At 42.9% G+C, this 27,158-nt stretch overlaps 1 protein-coding gene across 6 annotated transcripts in view; it reads right to left on the reverse strand.

Annotated features, from left to right (window-relative positions):
- Nucleotides 1-390: 390 nt before the first annotated feature.
- The window catches only part of znf512b (zinc finger protein 512B), a 29,753-nt gene continuing 2,985 nt past the window's right edge, over nt 391-27,158 (reverse strand). For 4 of the 6 annotated variants that reach the window (XM_061257333.1, XM_061257334.1, XM_061257332.1 and 1 more), the window contains exons 4-18: nt 16,350-16,429; nt 15,769-15,897; nt 15,191-15,363; nt 14,598-14,857; nt 13,517-13,588; nt 11,624-11,755; nt 11,233-11,357; nt 10,529-10,636; nt 8,831-8,929; nt 8,304-8,492; nt 7,770-8,045; nt 7,085-7,186; nt 5,471-5,533; nt 5,237-5,335; nt 391-4,785 (exon numbers count right to left, since the gene is read on the reverse strand). In XM_061257333.1, coding sequence (XP_061113317.1) covers nt 4,501-4,785; nt 5,237-5,335; nt 5,471-5,533; nt 7,085-7,186; nt 7,770-8,045; nt 8,304-8,492; nt 8,831-8,929; nt 10,529-10,636; nt 11,233-11,357; nt 11,624-11,755; nt 13,517-13,588; nt 14,598-14,857; nt 15,191-15,363; nt 15,769-15,897; nt 16,350-16,429 — 2,192 coding nt within the window. In that variant the 3' untranslated portion in view covers nt 391-4,500. The remainder of the gene's footprint in view (nt 4,786-5,236; nt 5,336-5,470; nt 5,534-7,084; nt 7,187-7,769; nt 8,046-8,303; nt 8,493-8,830; nt 8,930-10,528; nt 10,637-11,232; nt 11,358-11,623; nt 11,756-13,516; nt 13,589-14,597; nt 14,858-15,190; nt 15,364-15,768; nt 15,898-16,349; nt 16,430-27,158) is intronic. The other 2 variants (XM_061257337.1, XM_061257338.1) reach the window with 2 other exon arrangements.

Below are 27,158 nucleotides of genomic sequence, written 5' to 3' on the forward strand. Positions count from 1 at the left end.
TCTCATCGCGAGATATTTTCTTTCATATGGCTAATGATCTTACGGACACCGTGTTCCAGAATGCAGTGTTTCTGGAGTTGTACAGTGATATCGAGTGATATTCATCAGCATATGAGTAGCCTACTCTTTAATGGAAGCACTCTCTCAACGCAAAGTTTTATTACATTTTTTGCACAAATTCTGTCAATGCCAGGTACGATTTATTTGCTTTGTAAATTATTATCACATACATTATTTTAACTGCTCTTTTTTGTATTTTGTATTGCTTTTATAAATGATTTAAGTTATTTTTATAATTTAATTTTTTGCAATACTAATAAGCATTATAACAATAATATGCTACCTAATACTGCTTTTACAATCGAAAGGTATAAAAACAAGGCCACACACTTAGTCAACAACATTTTTATTAATTAGATGAAGGGTAATAATGCACAGTTAATACAACAATTTGTAAAATTGTAACAGTTTAGATTAAGCAAAGGTGCTGCATCTCCCTCATTCAGTAGCCTCAGCTACGAATAACTGCAACAGAGAAATAAACTCAATACACCATTTCAGTTTATTAGCTTGCTATTCACTAGACTCCTGGAAATAAGCTAACAATTTTAATATGACCAGAACATTTTTCTGTTGGGTTGGTTTCTAAACCTAATGATTACAGCATTATTTTTATTGTTTCAAATTAGTTGTCACCTGAAGCCTGCTGAGGTTGAGTTTTTCTCTTTTTTATTATTTTTATTTATTTTATATTTTCTGCAAGAAAGGCAAAATTTTTAGGGTTCAAAATCAGAACCACCAAGAAAAATGAGGCAAAACAGAGGGCACCTCATTGTAACAATTCCCCAGATAAAAAAACATTACATAGCCCAGATCACCAGGGGCTCATCACCACTCAAATTCAAGCTTATTTCATGGGATAGTAAGTGCACTAAAGATGCAACATTATGCTCACAGAAACCTCTTCTCATTTATTTTCCATTTTAACAAAAGGAAATTTCAATGTGCATTCAAACGGTTGTTAAAATAACAGTGTATGACAAGACTAGCAACTGAAGTTAAAATCCAGCAACAGTATATGAAGAATGTACTGAAGGTTAAATGAGAATGAAAATGGAAAGAAACTGTAAATGAGAAGAGCAGGAAAAACCATAATAGGTGCAACAGAGCCGTGCTCTCTGATGCCACTTAAGGTTGACACAGTGTGGTATATTGCTGTAATCTCAAAATAGTTTAACACAGCCTTAAAGCTCCAACTGCTGAATATGTGTATGCCACATAGTCTAGGAAGACACATTACTTAGGGCAGGATCAATCCACTTCTGTGTATAAAACAGTGATACACAATCATAATCATAGTGTGACACCAAAGCTTATCATTAATACACAATTCAGTGATATGAAAAAAATAAATAGAGAAACAATAGAGAACAATATTGGAAAGAATAAAGATGCTCAACGAGGAATCAAACCCACAAAATACAAACAAACAAAAACAGCAGAGTTAAACTGCTATGAAAAATCAAGATATACTGTATGTTCTCTGCTCATGATTCCAGAATCAGTGCAGGCCTATTTTCAGACAAGAGAGAACAGCTAGAATCACACCATCAGTGCGACAGAGCACAACACCACATATTTCAGTCAGCCCATTTGCCTGCCTGAATACAATTGAGTTGTAAAAGCATACAAATGATTACGGACACTAGGGACTTACTACCTGCCAGACCTTCAAAATACATCCAATTCCCACAATGCATTTCAAATGGAGTTTTTTAGATCGTCTACTCTTACACAGGTTGCAGTAATCTACTCAAAACAACATTTATACTTAGGGACAAAAATATAAGTGTTGTGTGACTGCTATGACATTGTCAGTTAGGAAATCAGATTGAAACATGGATGATTCTAAATCCTGTCAAACTAATTACACAACAATTAATATTACAAGGCTACATGAGTGGTTGCAGCAAGAACGTGTCGTGGATCAACATGCAGTCACATGTTGCAATTCAAGTTCAGAAAAGACGGGATTATATTAAGTTGAACAGGCCTATTGAAATGTCTATTATAGTCGGATGGCAATCAGAACGCCTTATGTTCAACGCATGATATTAGTGTACTGTATATGTTCCTTTTTCCTATTCCACCCCAGATACTACTTGATTTCTAATAGATCATATTTACAAGGGATCATAAAATAAATGTGCATATGCCAGTTTGAACAGGCTTTCTAAACTTTCTTATATATAAATTATGTAATCAATAATGATTTCATTCTTTGCAATGCTGAGATGTGTAACCAAGCTACTGGATATTAAAAGTTATTTTTATTTAAAGTACCTTCTTTACATATTAATTTGCCTCACATTATGCCCCAGTCATCTCTCATGTCACGGACTGGTTGTGATATACACTCTGATACTTTGTGATACATTACACACCATTTATTTAAAAAAAACTTTCTTTAACCTGTAATACAAAAGTAGTACGGTCTTAAAGTTTCTACTGGTCTCTAATTCGTTACTATGGCTAACTGCTGTGCAGTAGATCAACCCCTTTCATACAGCTTTTGTCACACTGTTTAGAAACTGAGACCAAATAGTAACTGTTCCTGAACTTGAAGCTGCTTCACTGTCATGTTGATGCAACATCTATGTGCACACCTCACCAGGGATAAAGGTTAAGGTGAAGACAGTGTTTGTGAAGTGCAAGATAAAAAGGGTGTTTTAAAGTGCAAGGCAAGAGGATTTTACTACAAAGAGGAAGTGGCGAGCCTTTAAGAGAAGACAGAATCAATATTTGCAGGGTCGCCTTTCACTATATATATATTTTACTGTTAGGAGGGCTTTGAACATCTATTCTTTGTTAATGCAAAGCAAGTGATTCTAGCTTTCTGTGAGCGAAAGCAAACTTGAACTTCAAGTTTTAAATGGTAGCTACTACTGATTGTGCTGCAGTGCTGCAACTTTGTAACTTTATATACAGTACAAAACTGTAATTCAGTAATTATTTTGCATATAGTCACCGAGGTTAAGCTTGCAGTCCTTGCAACTTTCTTATACTACTTGAAAGGGTCAATTGCACCAGAAGTAACAAAACAAATGACCATAATCAAATTTGAAAGCGGTTGGTAAGAAGATAGGTATATACATCATCTGTGTAAATGTTGTTCTTGGGGCAATATATATAAATGACTGACAGATGATGGTTTGAGGGATCATTATAAAATGCTATCAAATGGAATAACAGAAAACAACACAGAATAAGATTATACATGGAGCACACAGTTTTCAGTAGCTTTTCCCAATGTTACATGGTTCCCAAAACAATAATTTAATTGCTTTTAACTACTCTGACTGCAGTATTCATAGATGATTTACTTTCGCTTACTTTCGCTTCTCCTGCCAAATAAATACCCAAAGGCATTCATTTGGCATCACCTGCCTGGCTCTCCAATTTTACCCCCAAGGTAACAATATGCATGTTGCTCAAGAAAAATTAAAACATAGCCTGACAAAATCAGTACTATTCATACCTTCTCTGTGCAGTTGCTAGATTTAAACTTAACAAAACACCTTACCATGCCAGTCCAAGCTACAACTACTAAACTACTGCTCAGAGATACAAGAAGGCTTTTCAGAAATGGATAATAGATTGGTCTGCCCATATTTTGTGCTGGTTGAACAACAAAGACTGTAACATTAAACAAAAAGAATGAAAACAACATAAAATAATACAATATTGCACCGTAGCAAACTGTTCCAAAAGCTATCTTGCTATCTCTGAAGACAACACGTTTCAATATTCAGCTGCCACAATCAACAAGAGGGATACACCAAACTGAAAACAAATAAGATTTGTGAATAAAAAAAATTAGATTAAATATTTTTAACTTCCTGCCTTGAAAATGATGGACAAATTCATTGCTTTGAATATATATGCATGTATATTGTATATATACACAGTACACTATAACTGTGATAAAAACACTAGTAAATTAGCTCACCATGCTAATTGAATAACTTTTAGATCCTTTTATAACCTCTCAAACACAACATGAAACTACGCACACGTAGAGATAACTATGCAAAATTGATTTAAATATTACTTTTGTTTAAAAAAATTCATATAAAGAGGGATTTTTCCACTTTGATTACAATGAATCCCTTATGTGAAGCTTATATTTAAAATAAGGTCTAAAAATGGAATGGATGGGAAAAAGAGAGTACTATATATCAGTATATACCAGCAGACACATATACTGTATATATTCATATAGATTAGGTTTAAAAACACAAGGTCAGTTTGAAATTAAATACAAGAACAAATAGCTTTAAATTTCTGTTGTCTTAGCTTCTTTAATTTACTCCTAAAATATTCCTTCACTTCTAAGCAAAATGCTTCATTATTATCATTATAATTTTATTATTGTTATTACTGTTCTATTTTTTATGGGTATAACGTTGAAAGCGTCTGGGTCTTTCTTGCACAGATGAATCACTCATTGGCTGGCATCTTCTTGGGCTTGCCCCTTTTCTTGGTGGGGAGGACTATGTCTCTGTTTAGGGCCGGGGGTGTGGGGGCCGAGGCATGTGCAGTGCTCTGAGTCTCTGACCGAACGGACCCCTCCTTGATCCTCGGACTCTCTTCTGGGGGCCGCTCTTTGGGCTTCCGGCCTCTCTTCTTCCCAGCCGTGATGTTCTTCAGGTCTGTCTGTAAGCCATTCTGCGGCTCTTTCCTCTTGCTTTTGGGTGCCATGTGGCTGGTGGCACGAAACCAGTTCTGTACACAAGCCAAATGGGACAGAAGTATGCGCATGTTAGTGTTGCTCCGGCGGAATGAGTACTTTGAAGCTTGATATGTGCATACACTGTTTTTTTATTATAAATTAAGCAGACAAACTACCTAGATAACCTTTGAGTTGTTCTGGTTAAGCTTGACCGTGAAAGAGAATGAGGAGAGTGTAATAATCACGTACACGTACTGTAAAAAAAGTGCATTCATCAGTCTGTGAGGCCAATCTTAAGGTAATTTTTATGAAGCTGGCTTGTGCAGGCTCTTCAGGCAAGCTCCCTTGAAGTGCCCATCATGAGGCCAGTCTGTAAGAGGCCCTCATGATGCCTAGAAACTGCCTTTGATGGGGACCTCTCTACAAGGCCCCTCCTGAGGCCTACCTGTAAGGGCAGGGCCCTTGTTCAGGCCTACCCAAATAAGTTCCCTTCAAGTAGCCTACCTGAGAGTGTGTCTTGCTGATGTGGTACTTCACACCACTCTCTGAGCTGAACTCCTTCTGACACAGCAAGCACCTGTACTTCCCCACAGCGCCCCCACCCTGAACCACACAGAAACAAGCCCAAGTCAGGCCATCTCGTAGTCATTGTAGATAATCTACAGTGCGTTTTATATGAAGAACCACAACAAATAATTACAATTACTCATTTAAGTCTAGGGAGCTGGTAGAACTTACCTTGTTACAGTTTGCCAAATGAGCCTTAAGTCCTGAAACACTTGAGTAGACAGCTTCACAGCTCTTAAAAAGAGAGAAACAAAAATAGAATGCTAAATTATGTTAAGCACTTACTCTAGCATTTCCTCAAGCGTCATTCAGAGACAGGTTTCCACAATGCAAATTGTCTACAAAATCTGTCTGTCTCACAGATTTTCAATTATGTTTCTTAACCTGCTTTATACGTATCTACAGTCCCAGTCAAACGTTTGGACACACCTTGCCCTTTTCTGCTTTTTCCTATTCATGTTTATTTTCTCTGTATGAAATCGAACAATTCATACGTGGTCAAAGTACAGATTCTCAGCTTTTATTAAAGGGCATTTTTGTACATATTGGTTTCACCATATATTAATTACAGTACTTTTTATATATAGCCCCGCAATTGAGTGTTTGAGACAAATTAACATAATGTCAAATAAAACAGTCATAAATAAAAGCATATTATTTGCATGCCATGACTTCCTGAAGTCTGTGACCAATCAACTACACCAGAGTCTGGGTGTCATATTTTCAGGGTGTCGTACAACTGATACAAAAATTTGTTTACATTTGAATGGATCTCTATGAGAACTGTGGGATGGGACTAGCTTCAGCTATAAATTACGCCAAAACAGTAAGGAATACATCTGTTGGCTAAATGGCTTTATGTCATCAAGGGTCCATGGTATCAGATGAGCCTCAAACCATCGTGTTGCTGCCAGACATGCTGTAGATACTACAAGGGACATTTCTCCTGACAAATTTTCCTGTTGAACTTAATGGAAGAATTATTCAGGAGAAACAACCTTTGAAGTATCGACGGTATATCTAGTAGCAGCACGGTTGTTTGAGGCTGGTTTGATACCTCGGACCCTTGATGACTTAAAGTCATTTAGCCAACAAATGTATTCCATACTGTATCAGCATAATTTATAGCTGAAGGTAGTCCCACCCCACAGTTCCCAGACAGATCCATTCCATTCAAATGCAAAGACTTACAGTATCGCTTGTAGGACAACCTGACAATAAGATATCCAGACTCTGGTGATGTTGATAGGTCACAGACATCAGAAAGTCATGGTATGCAATGGATATGCAACCAAATACAAAACATTACAATTTGACCACATATGAATTGGAAATAAAACCTTCATCAAAAAAGGCAAGGTGTGTCCAAACTTATGACTGGTACTGCATGTATATGAAACTTTCCCTGAAAGCTTGCAAATGCGTTTTATTGTTTTATTTAATGCGTTTCTTTTTTTTAAATGCAGTTTCTTTTCTCTGTTAATCTCTTTTTCCGTATCTTCCAAATATTACTGGTTAACTTTGGAAATATCTCTATACAATGTTATTTTTATTGTGCATTTTAAAATGCATCATTATGGTTCTGATGCAACCCTAATATACTGTACATAAAAATTAGCTTTTTATTTAACAGCCAATTAGTGTTTTAATAGCACCAGTCTTGACAATAAGCTGGCTGGGGCCCTTGAACTTAACCATGTCCAAAGAAATCCTAGTTAATGTGTTAATGTGTCCTCACAGTGCATTACCTAACACACATCCATAGAAACAGAGAGGGTGTCTTACACAGTTGGGGCAACAGATGAAGCCTTTCTCTTTGACTTCATTCTTCCAGTTTTCCAGCGTTTTGGGGTTAAATGTTGGAAGCCCTGGGCGAGTGTAGTTGAGCTGCAACAAGAAACATAACATACAGATTTTATACATAGTATGTTTCCCTGGTACTGATGCAAGAGAATGCGTACAAGTACATATTTTGTATGAATTAAATCTTTCTATTCCAGTAATATCTGTAAGAATAGTTTTGTTCTGAATATTCACTTTGATGTTTTAAAAACATCAAAAATATTTCTTTCTTTTAAAATATTCTTTAAAAATACTTGACCCAGTTGTGGTGTGTACACATGTGTATGTGAATGTCTGCATGTGTGTGTGTGTGTGTGTGTGTGTGTGTGTGTGTGTGTGTGTGAGTGTATGGGTGTGCATGTGCATGCATGTGTGTATGTCTGCATGTGTGTGTGTAAGTCTGCGTGTGTGTTTGTGTGCATGCGTGTGCGTGTGTGTGTGTATGTCTGCATATGTGCGTAAGTCTGCGTGTGCGTTTGCGTGCGTGTGAGTGTGTGTGTGTGCGTGCATATGTAAGTCTGCGTGTGCGTTTGTGTGCGTGTGAGTGTGTGCGTGTGTAAGTGCACGTGTGTGTGTGTGCGTGCGTGCATGCATGTGTGTGTATGTTGCTGACAGAGACACTCCTTACTCTTTTGGTGTCGGGGACAAGGTCGTCCTTCATGCGGCGCTTGTTTCCCCAGTCCCTGGCCAGTTCGTCCTCAGCAATCTCCTGCAGGTGGAAAACAGCCACCTGGGCAGAGCGCCGCCTGACCCTCCCGCTGGGTGTCCTCTCAAAGTCCTCCATGAAGACCTCCCCTTCCACCTCCTCCTGCTCCCTCTCCTTCTCCTGCTGCTCCTCTGCCTCCAATTTCTCTAGTAAAGCTTGGGATTTCTTCGCCACCTGATATGTTTCTTCCTTTTTTGCCTGTGCACCAGCAAAACCAGAGCAGAAACACCCAACTTGGATGACAATTACAGCAAAGTGACTTGATTTGGAAAGCTTTGCACCGAGGTCACCAAATGAGAGGATACATCGTAGGACAGTCAATGCATGCACTGGTGTTGAAGAATCTTTCAGTAGGCTACCTCAAGATACATACTGCACAATAGTCACACATTAGAGAGATGGCCAGCAGATGGCCAGGGACACTAATGGCTCGGCCACCTTCAGTAGGTCCCTTACCGTACTGAGGGTCACGGTGTCAGCAGCGTGCTCCGATCTCAAGTGGTAGTCAAGGCCGGCTTTGGACTTGTAGGTTTTACCGCAGTGCTGGCACTTGAAGGTGGGCTTGTCGGCTTCAGACAGCTCCTTGCCACAGCGCTTCTGGTGGTACTGGTAACCCATGAGGCTGGAGAAGTGTGCAGAGCAGCCCTGTATGGAATGAGGGCCACATCTGGCACACATTATAATCAACAAAACACTTATTCACTAGTTTATCCACTACTAAACCACTGTTAGTGAACCATTCCTTAGGTGGCAGTGTTTTTCTATAGACACTTCAGAATTATACAGGGTGGCCTGCCAGTCCTCAGAAGGAGAGAGAAGACAGAGGGGGATATCTGCTTCACAGTTGTTTGTGCACATATTCTTAAAAGAAGTGAAAACAACAATGATGTTTTCTCTCCCTCCCTGTGTATTGCTGGGTGGCTAATTGGAAACAGCACTGGGGGGAAAGAATAAGAGAAAGAGAGGCAGAAAGGGGGATGTACCTCATTGGGACACTTGAGCTTGCCCATCTGTTTGAGCACTCTCCGCAGTCTCTCGCGCTCCTCCTGTCCGTTCCCTGCCTGTCCGTCACTCCCTGAGGGCTGGAGGGGAGGGGGACAGCATTTCAGCTACTAACTTCCCGCAAAGCATGTTCTCAAAATGTGTTTCTCATTAAGAGAGCTCACCGCCTGCCAAAATACGTCAACATTTTCGTGGAAGGCCCATTACTGGAGGCATGTTTATGTCAACCCTTTAAACTAATGCTCTCAGTAAGGGGAGAAAATCAAATAAATATTCGCACTAGCTTCTAAAGACAAAAGATGCATGTGAAGTTGTAGATACAGTGCAGTCCGTATGTATTTGGACATTGGTTCAAGTTCTGTTATTTTGGCCCCCCATTTTAGAGTCAAATTAACAGAAATTGCACCACTGTCCACATGCATACAGACTGCAGTGTACATATCAACTCTTCTAAACTAATGTTTAGTAAGGGAAATAAATCAAAGCACACTATGCACACTAGCTTCTAAACTTTAGAATCTAAAGACTGAAGATGCATGTGATGTACAACACATTCCAACAAACAGCTCAACTGTCTCATAGCATCACCAGTAAGGGTACTGCAGACCACAGAGGGGAAAAAAAACAGTTTTATTCTACCAAGTAAAAAGGTGAACATCTTGGAAAGGTGGGACAGAAAAGAGCCTCCTTCCCACCGCGAGAGCGAAAGGGATGATGGAAGATGACACCGAGCAGCCCGGCCACACAGCTCCAGGGGCCTGCGGTATCCCATACCGCACTGCTCTGACCACAAGTGTGCCAGAAGAAGCTGCTGCATCAGGGAGAGCTCAGAGGCACTCTGGCAAACCGACTACCCTAACCTGCAGGACGCGGAAAACCCCTGCCGTCAGTCCTATGAGTGCTCTCTGGAGTAAAGCCGCTGCAGGGCTGTTTTAAGCTTTGTGTTATGAACACAAAGCCCAGGGAGGCCATGCTAGCAGGTCTCCTGATAGCTTTCCAGAGTTGTTTATCTCCTGCTTGCCTGGAGCCCTCAGGCTAGCACCCAGCTCCTCTCTGGCTGCTGGACTACTCTACAGCTGTTGCTGGAATGCTCGCAGACACAAAGGAGGCCGCGTTTCTTCATTTATCTTTCATGATGCTTCTGAGATGCTCGGTTCTGCATAATTTAACACGGGATGAATTTATTGGAGCACTTTCCGGGCTAATATCGGAGCACCGAGCACAGCTTGGCTTCCAGCTCGTTTATGGATTATTCTTAAGTTAGCATGGCCGTATTGCCTGCAAGGTCTCGTGCAACAACTGTCGACTTGGTGCCTGCGGGGAAGCCTTCAGGCCTTCAGCTACTGCTGCAGTGCTCTCGCTCACGCACCGCTCTAAACTCTTTTAAATGAGCCCTGTAAGCTGACATAACACATCTCTCATAAGCTTCCATAGAAGCAGGAAGCAGAAAAAAAGACCTCAGTGCCACTTTCAGTGCTAGCTTATGCTAGAAACATGCAACAGGCAATGAGGTGAATGGAGACAAATTTCAGCTGTGCTAGTGTGCTTGGATAGGCAGTGACATCACTGCCCTCCCACTACCGGAATTGTTGACTCTTCTTGCAGGGAGCCATGTGTTGTTTAAAAAAGGAAACATCCAGACCAATTAGCCCTCCGCTCTATGCATGCACACTGCTTACACAAGCTGATGATACCTTGTTATTGTGCTCTGCCATAGTGTGGTAGTTTAGCCCCGCCTTGGACCTGAATTGCTTCTGGCACTGCTGGCATTTCAGAGCATCCTGGAGCTGCAAGACATGGGGACATGAGGTCAACGGTCATGCCTCACGTGTAAATCACCTAGGCATGAGTGGGTTTGGTAGTTTCTGCCCAGGACAATAACACTTAAAAGGGCTAATTCTACTGGAAGAAAATATATCTGACGTGACCTTCACTAACCTCTGATTCAATTATTGTCTCATAGCAAGTCTGTCATTTTACAGAGTCATGGAGTTTGCCAGGCTTGGTTCCATAAAACTGAGCAATTAAAGCTGTGTGCCAGTGACTCTCCGTCTAGCTGAGCTGTACTGTGCACTGCATTATATCCTTTCTATCACCATCCAATCAATACAGCGGGTATAATGGGTCCCCAGGCCATGCAAGAACAGCCCTGGGGGAGAAAGGCTAATTGCATGAGTCATTCTGCACCCCAGAGAGCTTTGTGGTTTGAACAGTAAACAGCTGAGGGTGAGAAGGAGCAAACAATCCCTTTGCACATATACAAGAGCACAGCAAAATACGCAACTGGCCAGAGAAAAGACACAAGAACCGAATGCTTAAATCAAGTTCTAAATGAAGTGATATTCAATTAAGCATCCAAGTGCTCATGAGCGAGCTGGCACACCTTCTGGCAGATCTCCATGTGTTTCTTCAGCCCTAGCACTGTCTTCCTGGTAATGAGGGAGCAGTTGGGGCACACAACCTCTCCCCTCTCAGTGATGGCGTGCTGCCACTGCGTCTCTGGGCTCCCTGGAGGGGGGGAGGTAGGGGTTAATGCCAACTCTGCAACCCGATTCATGCAAGTGGAGTTCAGCTAGGGCCATGGTACCAGCCGTGAGCCCGCCTATGCCCTTGTCACCAAAGCAGTCAATGTATATGCTTAGGATTAGCTTTACATTCTTTAAACTGATATTTCAGTTTCCACAGGGGGAAACAGGAACATGCTAGCGATTCAGCTGTAGTGGTAGACGTTCATTCACAACAGAGCGGCGTGGGAGCGTAGCTGCTGGTCATACCAGAGCACGGAGAGGTCAGGTCTTTCTTCACGGCTGGAGTCTGGAGTTTTCTCATGGGCTCCTCACTAAAAACATTTCCGTCCGCTTTCTTAGTCCTTCCAGACTTTAGCTTCTCTTCCACTTTGTTCATTCCTGGATGAAAACACATGCGCTTGTGTGCAAGACAGGCAATCCATCAAAAATGTATCTTTTTCCCACATTTTCAGGGTGTTGCAAGTAAAACTTAGTTCAATGAGGGAATGAGTTTAGAACAATGCGAACAACAACAAATCAGTTTCTAAAATAAGACCTAGTATGATTCCCAGTTAAATTGAATAAGACAGTTCTCTTATCAAAAAATGATCAGAGAATGCTTCAGAGATCATCTTCATGTCTGCGTACATGTATGAGTAATTTAAGAATGCATGTGTATGTAGTGTACTGCATGTGTGTACTTGTGTATGCATACAAATGTATATGCTTGTATATGTGTGTTTGTGTGCATGTCTTCCTCACGAGACAAGTTAGCAAGTTAATTCTGCTAATTAAAAACAACCAGTTAGTTAGTATTGTTATGGAATATGCGGTATGCGTTGTTGGGTACAGTTGCAAGGTAGGCTATGTATACCATTTGGTTCAGCTCAAATATTGTTTGTGTAGAACGATTACGGCCATTGTAGTTATTGTGATGCTTATTTCAGTTCAAACTGGGTTGAGTAGCTGGCTTTTAATAAAATCTCATTTTTCAACCAACTTCTGATCAATGATTTTTAACACCAAAAACACAGAAATGTGAGTTAGCCGCTCAGCGCTACAACTGTATGAGTGAGTGTGTGCGCGAACATGCGAGAGAACAAATGAAGCATTGTGGCATGTGTTACTGTGTGACAGTGCGCTGGGGAAGCTTGGCAGCGCTGGGGGAACTGTCCTCGGGTTCTGACACAGACTGTGACTCACAGAGCGTCTCGACGGCAGCAGGATATTAAACAGGCCTGTAACTGGCACGTTGAGAGAAAAAGACCAATTATGTGCAATCTACCCGCGAGGAGAGAGAGGGGGGGGGGGACTCGAGCGTGTGGGCTGAATGGGCTTTTGAGCCGGGCTAAGCCCATCTTGGCAGCATCCGCGCCTGACAATGCACTAGTGCTATCCCATGGTAAGACGCTGGAAGGTGCTTACAGAGCTGCTGACTGCAACCTGCCTCAGCCCGGGTGAGGCATGCCCCTTGAGCACAAGCCTACACTAAATCGTCTTGTAAACCTTTTTTTGTCAAAAGAAATTCAGAGAGTACACACTAAGACCAAAATCGTGTACAGAGATTTCATGGGTTCGCTCATAACGGCGATTAGTCTAGTCTTGAGGCTGTGGATTTAATCTCTCCATCTGGAATGTGGATGTTTGGAGAGAATACTGAAACAAAGGCCTGCTTTTGTTGTGGCTGGCTAGCTGGGTCATCTGTTTGCTAAATATAATAACGGTCCTGAGTTGGTGGCAAATTATACCTCAATGTTTTAAACATCCAATATTTTGTGTTTTGTGCACAGCTTGAAACCAGTGTCATGAAAAATCATTTTATGTATAGATGCAGTCATTTTGGTCTTGAAGACAAATGCATCTAGCTCTATTGTCACAGTTAAGTAATGGTTTATTGTAGACTTGTAGCCCATAGTCCTACCCATATATATTTCCTCTTTTGTAGATTAGTTATTTAAATCAACACTCTATCCAGTTAGACAGAGGCAGCGCACAGACTCTATCTTTCTAAACTCCAATAAACAAACACAGGTCTGCAAAACAGCTAGCCTTTATCAGCACTTCACTTTTGCCTCAGCTCATGATAAAAAAGAAACATTTCAGCAGAGAGGAAAGAGGGAGAAGCCAACACTGGTGCGGACTGGAGAGCAAGGGGGCTACCTTTCAATCCGAACGTCCCGGAGATAGAGGGCTGCTCCCCGGTAAACTTCTTTGGCGTTTTCTGTTTCCTCCCTGGCTCAAGTGAAGAAGGGAAACAATAAAAGGTCAAACACTGCCTGAGGAGCAGTGTGATACCTACCCCAGCCTTCCACCTGCCAGTCAGCTCCTCATTTCAGTATCTGATATGCACAGAGGACTGAAAACACAATTCAATAGCCAGGCCTGTACTAATGTGGCATAATGAATAATGTGTTAAAAATGCCATATTGAACATTTAATTCATTCTTTTCATCTGCGGTGGTTGTTTTAGTTGTCTTTATGTTCACAACATTAATACAGTATTGCCAATGTGCCAATGCGGTTAGCCCTGGCTGGGGACAGCATAATGCAACCTCACATGACCCGCCTTGCTTTCACAGTGGCATTGATCATGAAGAGACCCACAGTTCACAGCCATGGATCAAAGGCTCTTTTAGCAAAGCAAAGAGTAAAACCTCTGAGTGTACACACACTCGCATACATACACACACAAACACACATGCACAGACATACACACACGCAAACACACACCCACACGCATACATACACACAAACACATACATACACATACACACACACACAAACACACATGCATACACACACACACACTTACACACAGAAATGCACACACACACACAAACACATGCACACATACACACACACATACACACACACGCATACATACACACGCAAACACACACGCACACGCATACACACGCGCATACATACACACAAACACACACATACACACACACACAAACACACACACAAACACACGCACACATACACACACACATGCACACCCACGCACGCACACACACACACACACACACAAACACGCACACATACACACAGCAGATGCAACACATTACCACAGTATTCTGATTGTCTACAGTCACCAGATACTTAACATACTCGTAACACTGAAGGCCGTGTCTCCCTATCTCTGAAGCTGAAGAATTCCAGTTTAAACCTGAGAATTGACTAAGGGACACGGCGAAGGGCAGCGGTATCTGTGGTGTGACTCCTGTAGTAATCTTACTGTGCCTTGTTCTCTCGGGGTCCTCCTCGGGGAAGGTGGGAGGGACGCTGCTGCCCTCGCTGTCACTGCCCCCGGGCGTCCTGGGCGAGGCCTCGGAGGACGTGCTCTGCTGGGCGGCGAGCTGGGCCGCGTACTGCGCCGCTTGCTGCTTCCTGTCCACCTTCTGCGAGGCGCACTCTCCGTTCTGGGAGGGCGTGGCCACTTCCTGTGTCCTCTTCACTTTGCACACCAGAGGCGCCTGGGCCGCGGTCTCCGCAGACCTGGGAACAAGGGCACGGAGCACAGGGACATTCGCCACGCCGCAAGAACAACCGCAGACACAACCTGGGCCTTAAGGCCCAAGGGCTGTCTACTCTATGCCTGTGTGAAATACAGACCAGTGGAGGAGTCTGGATTAACCCCCTCAGAAGCTGATTCAGGCTTATTTCAGCAGTTTACGAGGTCCATGTTCTTATCACTGTGGTCATTCCCAGCACAGTCCCTAGTTACTGTAATTTTTTGCACTTCTTGTACGTATGTTACTCTAGATAAGAGCCTCTGCCTGTAATGTATTGTAATGTAAGGTAAGGAAAGGCAAACAGAATACGCGGCACCTTTTCTTGGCGCTCCCCTTGACGGGCGCCTTCTGCAGTTTGGGCTCGGCTGTGGGCTCCTGTGAGAGCCGGTCGGGGTGGTTCCACAGCTTGTGCTTCTGCAGCCGGACTTTGGAGGCGAAGACAGCTTCACAGTACTGGCACCTGTGGCTCAGTTTCTCCGCTATGGTCGCCTGAGGAAAAGACGCAAGACTCAGCACAGATTCCGATCTATCCGCAGTGCCCCAAAACCTGAGAAAAGATCACATTCAAGTGAGTTTCTGACGTTCCTGCAATTCACTTTTCATTATTTTTAGCAACTGCTGAATTCATGACGTTGCACACTATGGAGAAAGGGGATAAAATTGCTTAAATGTATTACTGAAAGTTAAGGGTAAAGCGCATTGTGGTTAGACTGAAGCTGTGCCAAGACCGGACAGCAGAAAGCTGATACAAAATCAACAAGAAATGAAAGCCATATGCAATATATACCCCCCTCCTCTGCTGGAATATCAGGTTGCTATTGCTCTGACAGAGCGGTAATTCTTCCCTAAAAAGCAGAGAGGGCTCTGAGCACACTGGGCGGGGCGTAGGCTCACCCCTTGGCAGCGCTGGTAGTGGTACTTGAGCCCGTAGATGCTGGGAAACTCCAACCAGCAGCCCGAGCAGGGACACTTGACTCTGGAGCGACTCTTGAACTCCTCCTTCCACTGAATCATCATGGCAGCCTGTCAGGGGAGACCATGAGACACATTTGGAACATGCAGAGGTTTCCCTCCCACAGCCTCTCAGCTCTAATACCTTGTATCTGGTGCCAGGTTCATATTTCCATTGTGTTTTTTTTGTCAGCGTTAACCGTTCGACAGGAAGTTACCTCGGTACGGGAGTCTCCGCACCAAACCAGATAAGCCGTGTGTTTTCACTTAGGGGAGACATTTTGGCTAATTATCTTGACCGGGCATGAAAAAGGTAACGGCTCTGCACTGACGGTATGCTTCACTCCAGTTTGATATGTTAACTGCTCAATTTAAAATAAGTGCCTGAGTGCTCCTTTCAGAGACCGCCCCCAGCCCTAACCTCCACACTGACCGCCACAGTTCCCATAACCAGTCACAGGAAGTCCGGGACAGCACATTTACTGCTGTCTTTGTGTTAGGGCCAGCCAAGGAAGTGCACTTACGGGGATGGTCCGAAGCTCCTGCACTTCCACTCGAGGCCTTCCTTTCTTCTTTCCCTCAGTCTTCTCATTACAGGGAGAACCTTTAGGGAAAAAGCACAGCCATTGCTACACAGCTTGTACACTTTCACACAGCCTGGAGCTGCACCTTTCATGTGGCTCCAGACCTACTCAGCAACCAGACATGGAAACCAGAATGATTAAATAACAAGTGCCGTGCGTCGTAAGGGCGTTGGTCACCCAAATGGAGAGTCCGAGTAGGAGGGCTGCCGCTGTACTGTACTGTTCAGCAGCGTGTTTCATATTAAATAAGAGACGATGAAAACAGCAGTACCCAGCCATTACAGTACATAGCATGTAGAATGAAAAGCATGGCGGCTGAGGGTGCTTGCTAAGTGCGCAGATCATCAATAAACGGTGGTCTGTGACACAGCACAGAGTGAGTATGCTCCTGGGGTGCGGTGTCAGCTCCGAAGTCTCTCTTCTATAATGAGGGCAGGCTTGCTCATTAACACAGTCCTCTCTGCCACAATTAGATCTCCAATATATCACCAGCCCAGCCCTGCAGCAGGGAGGGGGGGGGGGGCCTTCCTGCTGAGGACGCTTTAATTACATGTCAGAGGCTTGGTGGTCGGCCCCTTAATGCCCGAGCAATAATACATTTCTTCTAACGCTCTTATTTTATTCTGCTACGACCTGTGACCCGTGATGCGTCAGGAAGTGGCTGGGAGGAGGGGGGAGACTGCGCTGTTCTCTTCGGGCCCCCCCCCCCCCCCCCCCCGCTCGGCGGGATGGTAATTCCCAGTGATTGTATTTTCCCAAGCTACCCCATGGGTCTCAGTTTAAATAAACACTCCCCAGCCTCTGGATGGTGAAAAATGAGAAACCTGCCCAAAGCTGTGGCCATCGTCTGGAGAGAATTCCTCCTCTCCGCCGCGCACTTCATAAACCGCCGTGAAATTAAAGCCTTCTGTAGTCGCCCGTAATTAGAGGTGGGCTGTAAATCTGGCGGCAAGTCTTTGTCTGAAAAGATCATGTGCAGGTTATCACGAAGCCGTCTGTGCGCTGGAATGAGCAGCGTTACGGCGCCATTATTGAGTTACCGAATGATTTACCTGTCCTTAAATTCGATGGCGTCTATAACTGTAACATATGAATGCAGTAGTTTCATTTCTGCGGATTACTGGATAACAAAGAAATACATATTTTTACAAGCTGTTAAAAGAAAATATTCTTTGTCACTTCTAAAGACCATCTAAATATAGTGGAAAGTAATCTTTGACAGAAGAAAAGGGGATTTTTCCTCTATCACCGCATTCAAAATGGCGAACAGGGTAAGGAAGCATATCTCCGCCTTCAATTTGATTAGGTGACAGAAAATGCTGCCGGCCCCTGCAGGTTGCCTTTAATCTGATGTCAGACAGTGACATGTATCACTGGTGCTACCGTCTGCCATCACCTTGAGCAAATCTTTCCCGGGATGCCTGTTTCTGTGTACTCCGAAAATGTCTCCTCGTCCATTACCCTCTCCATATCACCAATGCATCAGCGAGCCAGCTTTTGGAGTGTGGGTCTGTCAGATGTATCCACACTTCCAGTCAGGAGGAAACTGAGTGTGAATTTTAAATTCTGTCTCCAAAAATAAAGGTTTCCTTTTTTTAAAAAAAGGAAAAGAAAGAGAGGCATAATTAATTAATTCTGCTCCTGGGTAAGCTATATTCGCGTTGCTATGGGAATAAGATCTCCTTGTCTTACTACCATTCTCCCCCCTTCCCACATGCATTCAAACATACTCCCCTCCCCGTCTCTGTCTGTCTCGCTCTCTCTCTCTCTCTCTCTCTCTCTCTCACACACACACACACACACACACACACGCACACACACATGTGCACACACGCAGACACATGCAAGCACACATACAGACTCAGGCACACACACACACACACAACACACATGCACAGACACACATGCATACACACACTCACAAAGCACACATTCACACACAGAGACACAAACACACACACAGACACGCACACACAAAGCACACACACACAGACACACGCACGCAATTCTGTAATTTCTCCTGCCCGTGAGAGAGGGGAGAGGGGTCCTCCCAGCTGTGCGCATGGCTACAGCTGCACATTGTTCACTTTCTACTGACTACAGCCAAAAGAGGATACGAGCTGGAGCTCCAGAGAGCTGCCAACTGCATAATGATCTCAAATAACGCAGCTACTCGCTTCACTACGTCTGGAGCCCTTTTCTTTCCCGTTATTTCTCTTCATAACTTCCAGCAAACACTGCCAAGAAAGCTCTGTTTCCTTTCTTTCTCTCATTACATACATTCTACGTTTTCTGGGATTTTTTCTTCGGTTCTTTGTCACAACTTGCTGCCGAACAGACACATTACGCTTGTTTCTGAGTTTGTTGAAACAGACCCGTTACAAAGGCTCCCACCCTCCTCACCCTCAGCGACTGACAGAAAGGAAACCCGCAGCAGCATATACCATGAACACAGGCACATACTTTCACATTTCAATCGATTCACTTTCCCTGAAAGCGTGCCTGTCAATCAAAATAACTAATGTGCAACGGCAAGGCTGGAAGCCAATACGACCGTGAGCCTCCTTCACACTGGCAGCTAAAGCAGGTAGTGTCTCAGCCTCTCATTAAATCACCATGGTTAAGCCGCCACTGTTTCAAGCCATCTTGGCAGTCATAATAGTCTGACATTTTTTGAGAAAAAAAGTCATTCATAATAATAGTAATTCCGCCAGAGGATTTAAGGCTACATTTTACAACCAAACTTTCACAGATTCAGATAAAATGTGTTAGAGTGCTTGTGATTCCACATTAAATCTTAATTTTGTTACCAAAGATTCCAAAGAAATGATCACACATGTCCACATATACACACACACACACACACTTTATATACTGTATAGGCTAGTTGTACTGTTGTACTGGCAGCTTTGAAAATCATTAGTAATAGAGTTCCATGAGGGTCAATGGAAGATCAGTTCATAATGAGGAAAAGCTGGCTCCCACTCTAGCCTGGACAGAAAGTATTTTGAGATAGATGTCATCCTTTCCCTTTGATCTGGACTGTAGACGGAAAGAGCAGGAGAGCATTAAGGGGGTCAAATTGTGTACTACTTAGCCAGGGCTGCTGTAAATGGCTCACACCAGCTGTGGCTGCGTGGCACACCTGTCCATTCTCAACACCAGGCCTCATTACGCTGCAGGCCTTCCTTCACACTATGCAGAGCTACTCCTCAATGGAGTCCCCTATTCACCCTGCTGCCATTTCAGCAAAGGAACTGTCTCAATATTCACATGTTGCCTAAGATATTCCACAGCAGCATTATCTATGGTAAGCTTGTAGTGTAATCTTGCAGTGATAGGTTCTCAAAGACTAAGAAGAGAGCTCACATTTTATCTGTCTGGCAATACCTCCATAGGCCCTTCCCATCTCACTGATTTATTCAATCTCCTTAGCATATAAAGGCATTGATTTCTTGGCTCCATAAACACAATGCTTAACCCCTACAGTGTGTGGGGGTCTCCAAGCCTGAGGCCCTAGCAGGCTGTTCCTCCCACTTCTCAGCAGCCTCCTCTATACCTCTAAATTACATTAAATCCCACGTGAGATATTTCAATATATTCATTTTTATCTTGCAAAACATGGGTTTTGGAAATACATAGTTGAAATGATAGAGATGATTAATTTATCAATCACTTTTGCCCATGTCAACACTCAGATAAGGTCATCAATAAGGACAAGCATAAATCTCCTTTTAACAAAAGGAAAATAGGGGAAAAGAAAAAATAGGTCCTTCAGTAGGAGATGACAGGCGTAATTTCTCTGATGACAGGCACGTTTCAGATTACATTACCCTGAAACAGCCTGTCACAGCACACAATATGATGGCCTCTTCTATGGCAGTTAGTCATAACAACCCATTCACACAAATAGTCAAATAAAATTCCCCCAAAAACTAACAGAAATATTGGAGGCACACTACCACTGCAGAGACACGTACTGCAATATATCCAACTGAAATGTGTCTTCCAGACAAAAAATAAAAATACAAATAATAATTTTAAAAATACCCGCACAAGGGCCACTGGAATTATGTTTAATAAGCACTCTTGTTTATTGCTGTGGAGCAGAAGCCAATGGAAGGGATGAAGGCCTGATGCACTACCGCAGTGTTAGCCGCTACAGGGCCACTGTAAGCAACGACACGCTGGATGGCAGAGGCACAAATCTATAGGCAGCAGATGGAGGCTTTGTGGTGGGGCCCTGTGATGTTGTGGATCTGGCAGGAAAGAACCACAGGCCCACAGCTCCACAGCGAACAGAGACCACAGCAAAGAAACTGCCATCATCCGACTCCACCCCGTATGGAGGAACCACAACAAAGTCTGTTTTCAGATACCACACCCGACCCGCCGTGTGTCACACCTCACACAGAAACCGCCAGACCTTTCCCCGCTACAGGAGCAGTGATGGCAACAGCCCATCCGCCCCAATGCAAAGCAACCGTTGCTATTAGGCTACAAATGAAAACGACTTCAAAGGATTTCAGTTTCGTTTGGACCATGTAATCCGACTGCATCTAGCATTATCTTAAAACTGTATGAGGCAAATCACATTATGATTCCTATATAATTTACTCAGAAAATAATCAAAGCCATATGAAGCACTCATCACTCATCAACCCAGTTAATATCAGTGCCCCACCCTGCCCGTGCCAGTCCCGCCCTCCTCCAACTAAGGAACCTCACCTCAGAAATCCCAATTTAACCACTGCTTAATAGTATACATTTTGAATTATTTATAGTGACAACATACACTGACAGTTGTGGTTACACTACTTTTGTCATCTCTTCAAAAGCTGGCCTTTTGTTGCATGTATTGGTCTTCTGCAGCTGTAGCCCAGACATAGTCCACATATTGTGTGTTCAGAGATGCTCTTCGTCATATTACTGTTGTAACGTGGTTATTTGAGCTACTGTCGCCTTCATGTCAGCTTGAACCAGTCTGGTGTTTTTGCCCACGGAACTGTGGCTCACTGGATGTTTTTTGTTTTTTGCCCCATTGTACGTAAACAGTTTTTTGCTCCATTGTATCAAAACTTTTTTTTTTGATACTCAGACCACCCCTTCTGGCACCAACAATCATTCCGCAGTCCAAGTCACATTACTTCCCCATTCTAATGTTTGGTCTGAACAACAACTGAAACTCTTTACCATATCTGCATGCTTTTATGTATGCACTGAGTGGCTGTCACGCGATTGGCTGATAGATGTTTGCATTAATGAGCTGGTGCACAGGTCTACTAACAGAATAGGAAATAATTTTCCATCCGGAGCGAGTTATTGCATTATGATCATTATTATTATTGGGCTTTGAATTCAGCCACTTATTTTTGGAACTCTCTGTCCTCTGCTGTTTACCAGTAATGGACCACAATGGTGTTACAAGCAATAAGTGTTGATTCTCGTCTGTGACTAAATACTCAGTGGTTTTTAATGAAAGCACACATCACATTGTAAAATGAACTTTGGGTTATTTCACTGCTCTATTGGAAGCTATCAAACCAGGAAAATAGCAATTAAGAAAATATAATTAAATAAATAAATAACATTCATTTATTATGTTTAATATTCAAACGCAGAAGAGCCTTTGCATTGACTTTTATTTTCAGTTCATTCATTTAGCTTTCAATTTAGAAGAGACAGATGGTTGTTGAAGCAAACAGGTAACAAATACAGTTGAAAATACAACTACGCACACACAACCAAAAAGTGAAACAAAAAGTTTCAGAATTCACAAAGTTGCAAATTTACCAGGAAGTGGATGCATATGTGCATACAGCCTCAATGCACTGCCTCCTTACTAACAGTCCGTATGAGCTCCTTCATCATCTGTCCTCCATTATTAACAGCTCCCTTGCCAGTGGCAATGTTCCCCCTGACTTTAAACTGGCTCCTGTTACCCCACTCCTGAAGAAACCAACCTTAGACCCCTATGATGTTAGGAAGTATCGACCAGTATCATTACTGCCTTTTCTGTTCAAAGCTTGGGAATAAGCTGTAAATAACCAACTGTCATCTTTTCTCCAACAGCACAATCTGCTTGACCCTCACCAATCTGGCTTCCGATCCAGGAACTCAAGGACTGTTCTCCTTGCTGTGACAGAGGAGATGTCACAGAGCTCTGTCCTGATCTGGCAAGGCCAACCACAATCTCCTGATTTCCACCTTGGCCGTGAAGGGTGTTGCTGGGACTGCCCTCACTTGGTTTGCTTCCTATCTAGAAAGGCCCCACCAGGTCGCCTGGAGGGGGTCCGTCTCTGTACCCTTCTCACAGGAGTCCCACAGGGCTCTGTACTGAGGCCTCTGCTGTTTCCCTTTAACACTAAATCACTTGGCTCAGTAATTGCATCACATGGCTTCTCATATCTCTGTTATGCTGATGACACTCAACTTTTCCACTCTTTCCCTCCCTCTGTCACACAGATTAATGGGAGAAAATCTGCCTGCCCAGCCGGCATGTCATCATGGATGGCCAGGCATTACATGAAGCTCCACGTCAACAAAACAGAGCTGCTCTTCATCCCACACAGAGCCTCCCTACCACAATAATTCTCAAGTCATCATTGATGGTACTACAGTGACTGCCTCCTGCTATACTAGGAACCTGGGAGTGGTCCTGGATGACCAGCTGGACTTCAAAGAGCAAGTTGCAGCAACATCACAGTCCTGCAGATTCCATTGGGATAACATCATAAGGAATTGGCCATACCTGACCACATACTCCACACAGCTACTCATCCAGGCTATGGTAATCTGCCGGCTAGATTCCTGCAACTCTCTACATGCAATCCTGCCAGTGTACGCCATCCAGCCATAAGAGCTCATCCAGCACGTGGCAGCCCAACGTTTTTGCTTGTCTCTAGCCTCTTGTTGTATTTTGTACTTTAATCTAGGACTTTTGAATTTGTATTTGTCTCAGTACCGTCGTCCTTATTGCTTACTGATCTTACTTGGCCTTACTACCTGTACTACACTTCTGTTCATGGCTTTACTGACCATATGAGAATCGTACCTGATCGTTATTAATGTTTGCTAAATAAAATGTAATGGAAAAGGTTATTGGAAGTATGCATCCAACTCTACAAGTCAACAGGGTGGCCTGTAGCATAGTGGTTAAGGTAAATGACTGGGACGCGCAAGGTTGGTGGTTCTAATCCCAGTGTAGCCACAATAAGATCCGCACAGCCGTTGGGCCCTTGAGCAAGGCCCTTAACCCTGCATTGCTCCAGGGGTGGATTGTCTCCTGCTTAGTCTTAGTACATTGGTCTGGATAAGAGCGTCTGCCAAAATGCCAATAATGTAATGTAATCTCTGTACCATTGTTTTAACTTCAAATTTCCTGAGAGGTTTCCAAAAATACATATCAACAATTTAATGAGAGCTGGCAACACACAACAACATGTAAATGTAGTACACAGTTGTTAACTGCATCTTACCATGTGGGGGAAAAAATAATTTCAAAGCAGTCTTATGCAATTAGTCAAAGCTCCTAGAATATGCATTAAAGAAATGTTCAAATGAGTAATTTGAATCCTTGAACACGTTGTGTAGGGCATATGAGGCGTGACAGACAGACATGCGTACTAAAACTAGCTCATTATGTCACTTGTATTCTCTCCTCAAAGAGTCACAATGCTGAACCAGCCTCATTAAAATCAACCAGTGCTAAAATATCATGAGATTTAGAGAATCTCTCTGATTATTATTCTTTTGACTGGAGTGTGCATTATATGGTATGTTTCACTGACATTCTCTTCATCTTTGATTTCTGATAAAACAGAAATTAACGACATGTTTTCCCCCAGAACGGAAACAGCCTAGCAAGGATATTACTTTTATTCTCTGGCTGTCAGAAATATAGAGCTAATATAACAAACCAAGCATGTATAATAACCAAAATCATTACATTTCATTTTCCTGCTGGGCCCAAATATGTACAGCAGAAGAGGTAGGAAAATTTAAGTAATATTGACTTGTAGTTTCAGCCATGTTATGCCCAGTTTATTAATGTGAAACAGTGTCGCTGAGTGCAAAGTACTTCTCTAATCCAAAACAATACAAAATACAAAACAATCTTTCGGACATTTCGCCGAAATTATGCAATTACGTATTAAAGAAATGACATATGCACAAAACGCGTCAACACTTAAAATAGTGCTAATTGGTAGAACTAATGGTCCAACACAATTCCTGTCCAAGGAAGTGTGATAGCATTCACAGTTGTTTCCAAAGTGGTGCTCAAAGAGACATTTTTACAGTAGATTAATCGTCATGTGCCCCCACAAAATTAAATCTTCAAAATTATTTGATAATGTCCACAGTATCCTCTAATAATGAAGCCTAAAGCCAAGACTAATCTACTCTTTCCCCTGTAGTGCTGGAACCACATTAGCATGACCTGGATCCAAAGTTGGCTGGCCCTGTACATTGTGTTGTTTCCCCATTGTGCTACTCACAAGCTGAACTGTAGCATGCAGTGCCACACTGGCTGCCAGAACTTCCTCTGTGATCCAAGGCTGAGGTTTGCTAGAAAATACCACTTTTCATATTGCTATACCCTTCTAAAAAACAGGTCAAGCCAGGTCTTGAAACAGCTAGGGTCAACCAGCTACCAGTTCAGACAAGCTACCAGCACTATCTAGTTGACCAGCTCATACCCAGCGGGACAATACATACAGTCAGGTCCAGAATTGATGAAAATGAGCAAAAAAGGCTGTATAAAATAAACATACAGATAATGAGCTATATTTTATGTCCAAACATATGGGAACATACTTTTATCCTAATACAATTAATCAAATTTTTCTTTTCTTTTTTATTGAGTAATACTATTTTTTATGAAAAATGTTTGGCACCCATAAAGATTATTTTAAATAAAACCAAACAAAGTTAAATCTGCAGTAAAATTCTACTTATTTAAGTTAATCTCAGTCTTAAGGAACTGTATTGTGGCCTTCCATAACTTCCTGTTTCCCTAGGGTATAAAAATGAAGTGACACACATGTAAAATCCCTTTGTCATCCATCACCATGGGGAAAGTCAAAGAACTGTCAAATCAAAAGAGACAAATGGTTGTTGACCTACACAAGTCAGGTAATGGGTACAAAAAAATACATCAACAGTTAAACATACCACTAACCACTGTTAGGGCAATAATCAAACATCTTGACAGTTGCAAACTTTCCAGGAAGAGGACGCACGTGCATGCTGCCCCCACACACAGTGAGGAAGATGGCGAGGGAGGCAAAGAAGAACCCAAGGACCACAGTTCAAGAACTGCGGACTTTAGTTGCGTCTTGGGGTCACAAAGTCTCAAAATCAACCATAAGACGCCACCTCCATACCAACAGGCTCTTTGGAAGCCCTTACTGAGAGCAACCAACAAATTCAAGCGTCTGGAGCTGGAAACGGTGGCCTGTAGCATAGTGGTTAAGGTAAATGACTGGGACACGCAAGGTCGGTGGTTCTAATCCTGGTGTAGCCACAATAAGATCCGCACGGCCGTTGGGCCCTTGAGCAAGGCCCTTAACCCTGCATTGCTCCAGGGGGGATTGTCTCCTGCTTAGTCTAATCAACTGTATGTCGCTCTGGATAAGAGCGTCTGCCAAATGCAAATAATGTACTGAAACGTCATTGGAACTATGACTGGAACAGGGTGCTATGGTCAGATGAGACCAAAATTGAACTTTTTGGCCATGTACACCGTTGGCATGTTTGGCGTCAAAAAAGGGATGCATACAAGGAAAAGCACCTCATACCTACCATCAAATACGGTGGTGGATCATTGATGCTTTCGGGCTGTTTTGTCAGTGGCATAATTAATTCCACCAAGTACCAGGACATTTTTGCCAAAAACCTGGTTGTCTCTGCCAGGAGGTGGCCGTAGGTGGACCTTCCAACAAGACAATGACCCCAAACCTACTTCAAAATCAACACAGAAATGGTTCCGTGAAAACAAAATCAATGTTTTGCAATGGCCATCTCAGTCTTTGGACTTAAACCCTATCGAAAACATGTGGTCTGAATTGAAGAGGGCAGTCCATAAGCGCAAAAACCTAAGGATATGAAGGATCTTGGTCTTGATCCCTCCAAATGTGTTCTCCAACCTTATTAAACATTATAGAAATAGGCTCAGTGCTGTTATCCTTGCCAGGGGAGGCTGCACCAAGTACTAAAGTCCAAAGACATGCAGGTTAGGCTGATTGGAGAGTCTAAATTGCCCATAGGTATGAGTGTGTGAGTGAATGGTGTGTGTGCCCTGCGATGGACTGGCGACCTGTCCAGGGTGTATTCCTGCCTTTCGCCCAATGTATGCTGGGATAGGCTCCAGCCCCCCTGCGACCCTGTTCAGGATAAGCGGGTTAAGATAATGGATGGATGGATGGATTTTCCACATGATGGAAAATTACAATATATGTGAATAATGGTATTATTTGTTTTCTAGCTACACACACTACACTGACAGTGTGATACTTCCTCCCATCTGTATTCATGTCCTCAGATTGTAGCTTCAACACTGACAGCAACAGTGTTGGCCATTCACTGTATATGTAGGCCGGCACCAGCCACATCAACTAAGAAGACTCAACATGACAACCCAATCCCTAACACAAGCATGACAACACATTTCTAGTTCGATGAGTGGCATGGGGTTAAAGTATTTCCATGGCACATCTGCATACATTTGCATGGCATAAGCCCTGAACC

The sequence above is a fragment of the Conger conger genome, chromosome 10 (assembly GCF_963514075.1).
Source record: "Conger conger chromosome 10, fConCon1.1, whole genome shotgun sequence".
Taxonomy (NCBI): domain Eukaryota; kingdom Metazoa; phylum Chordata; class Actinopteri; order Anguilliformes; family Congridae; genus Conger; species Conger conger.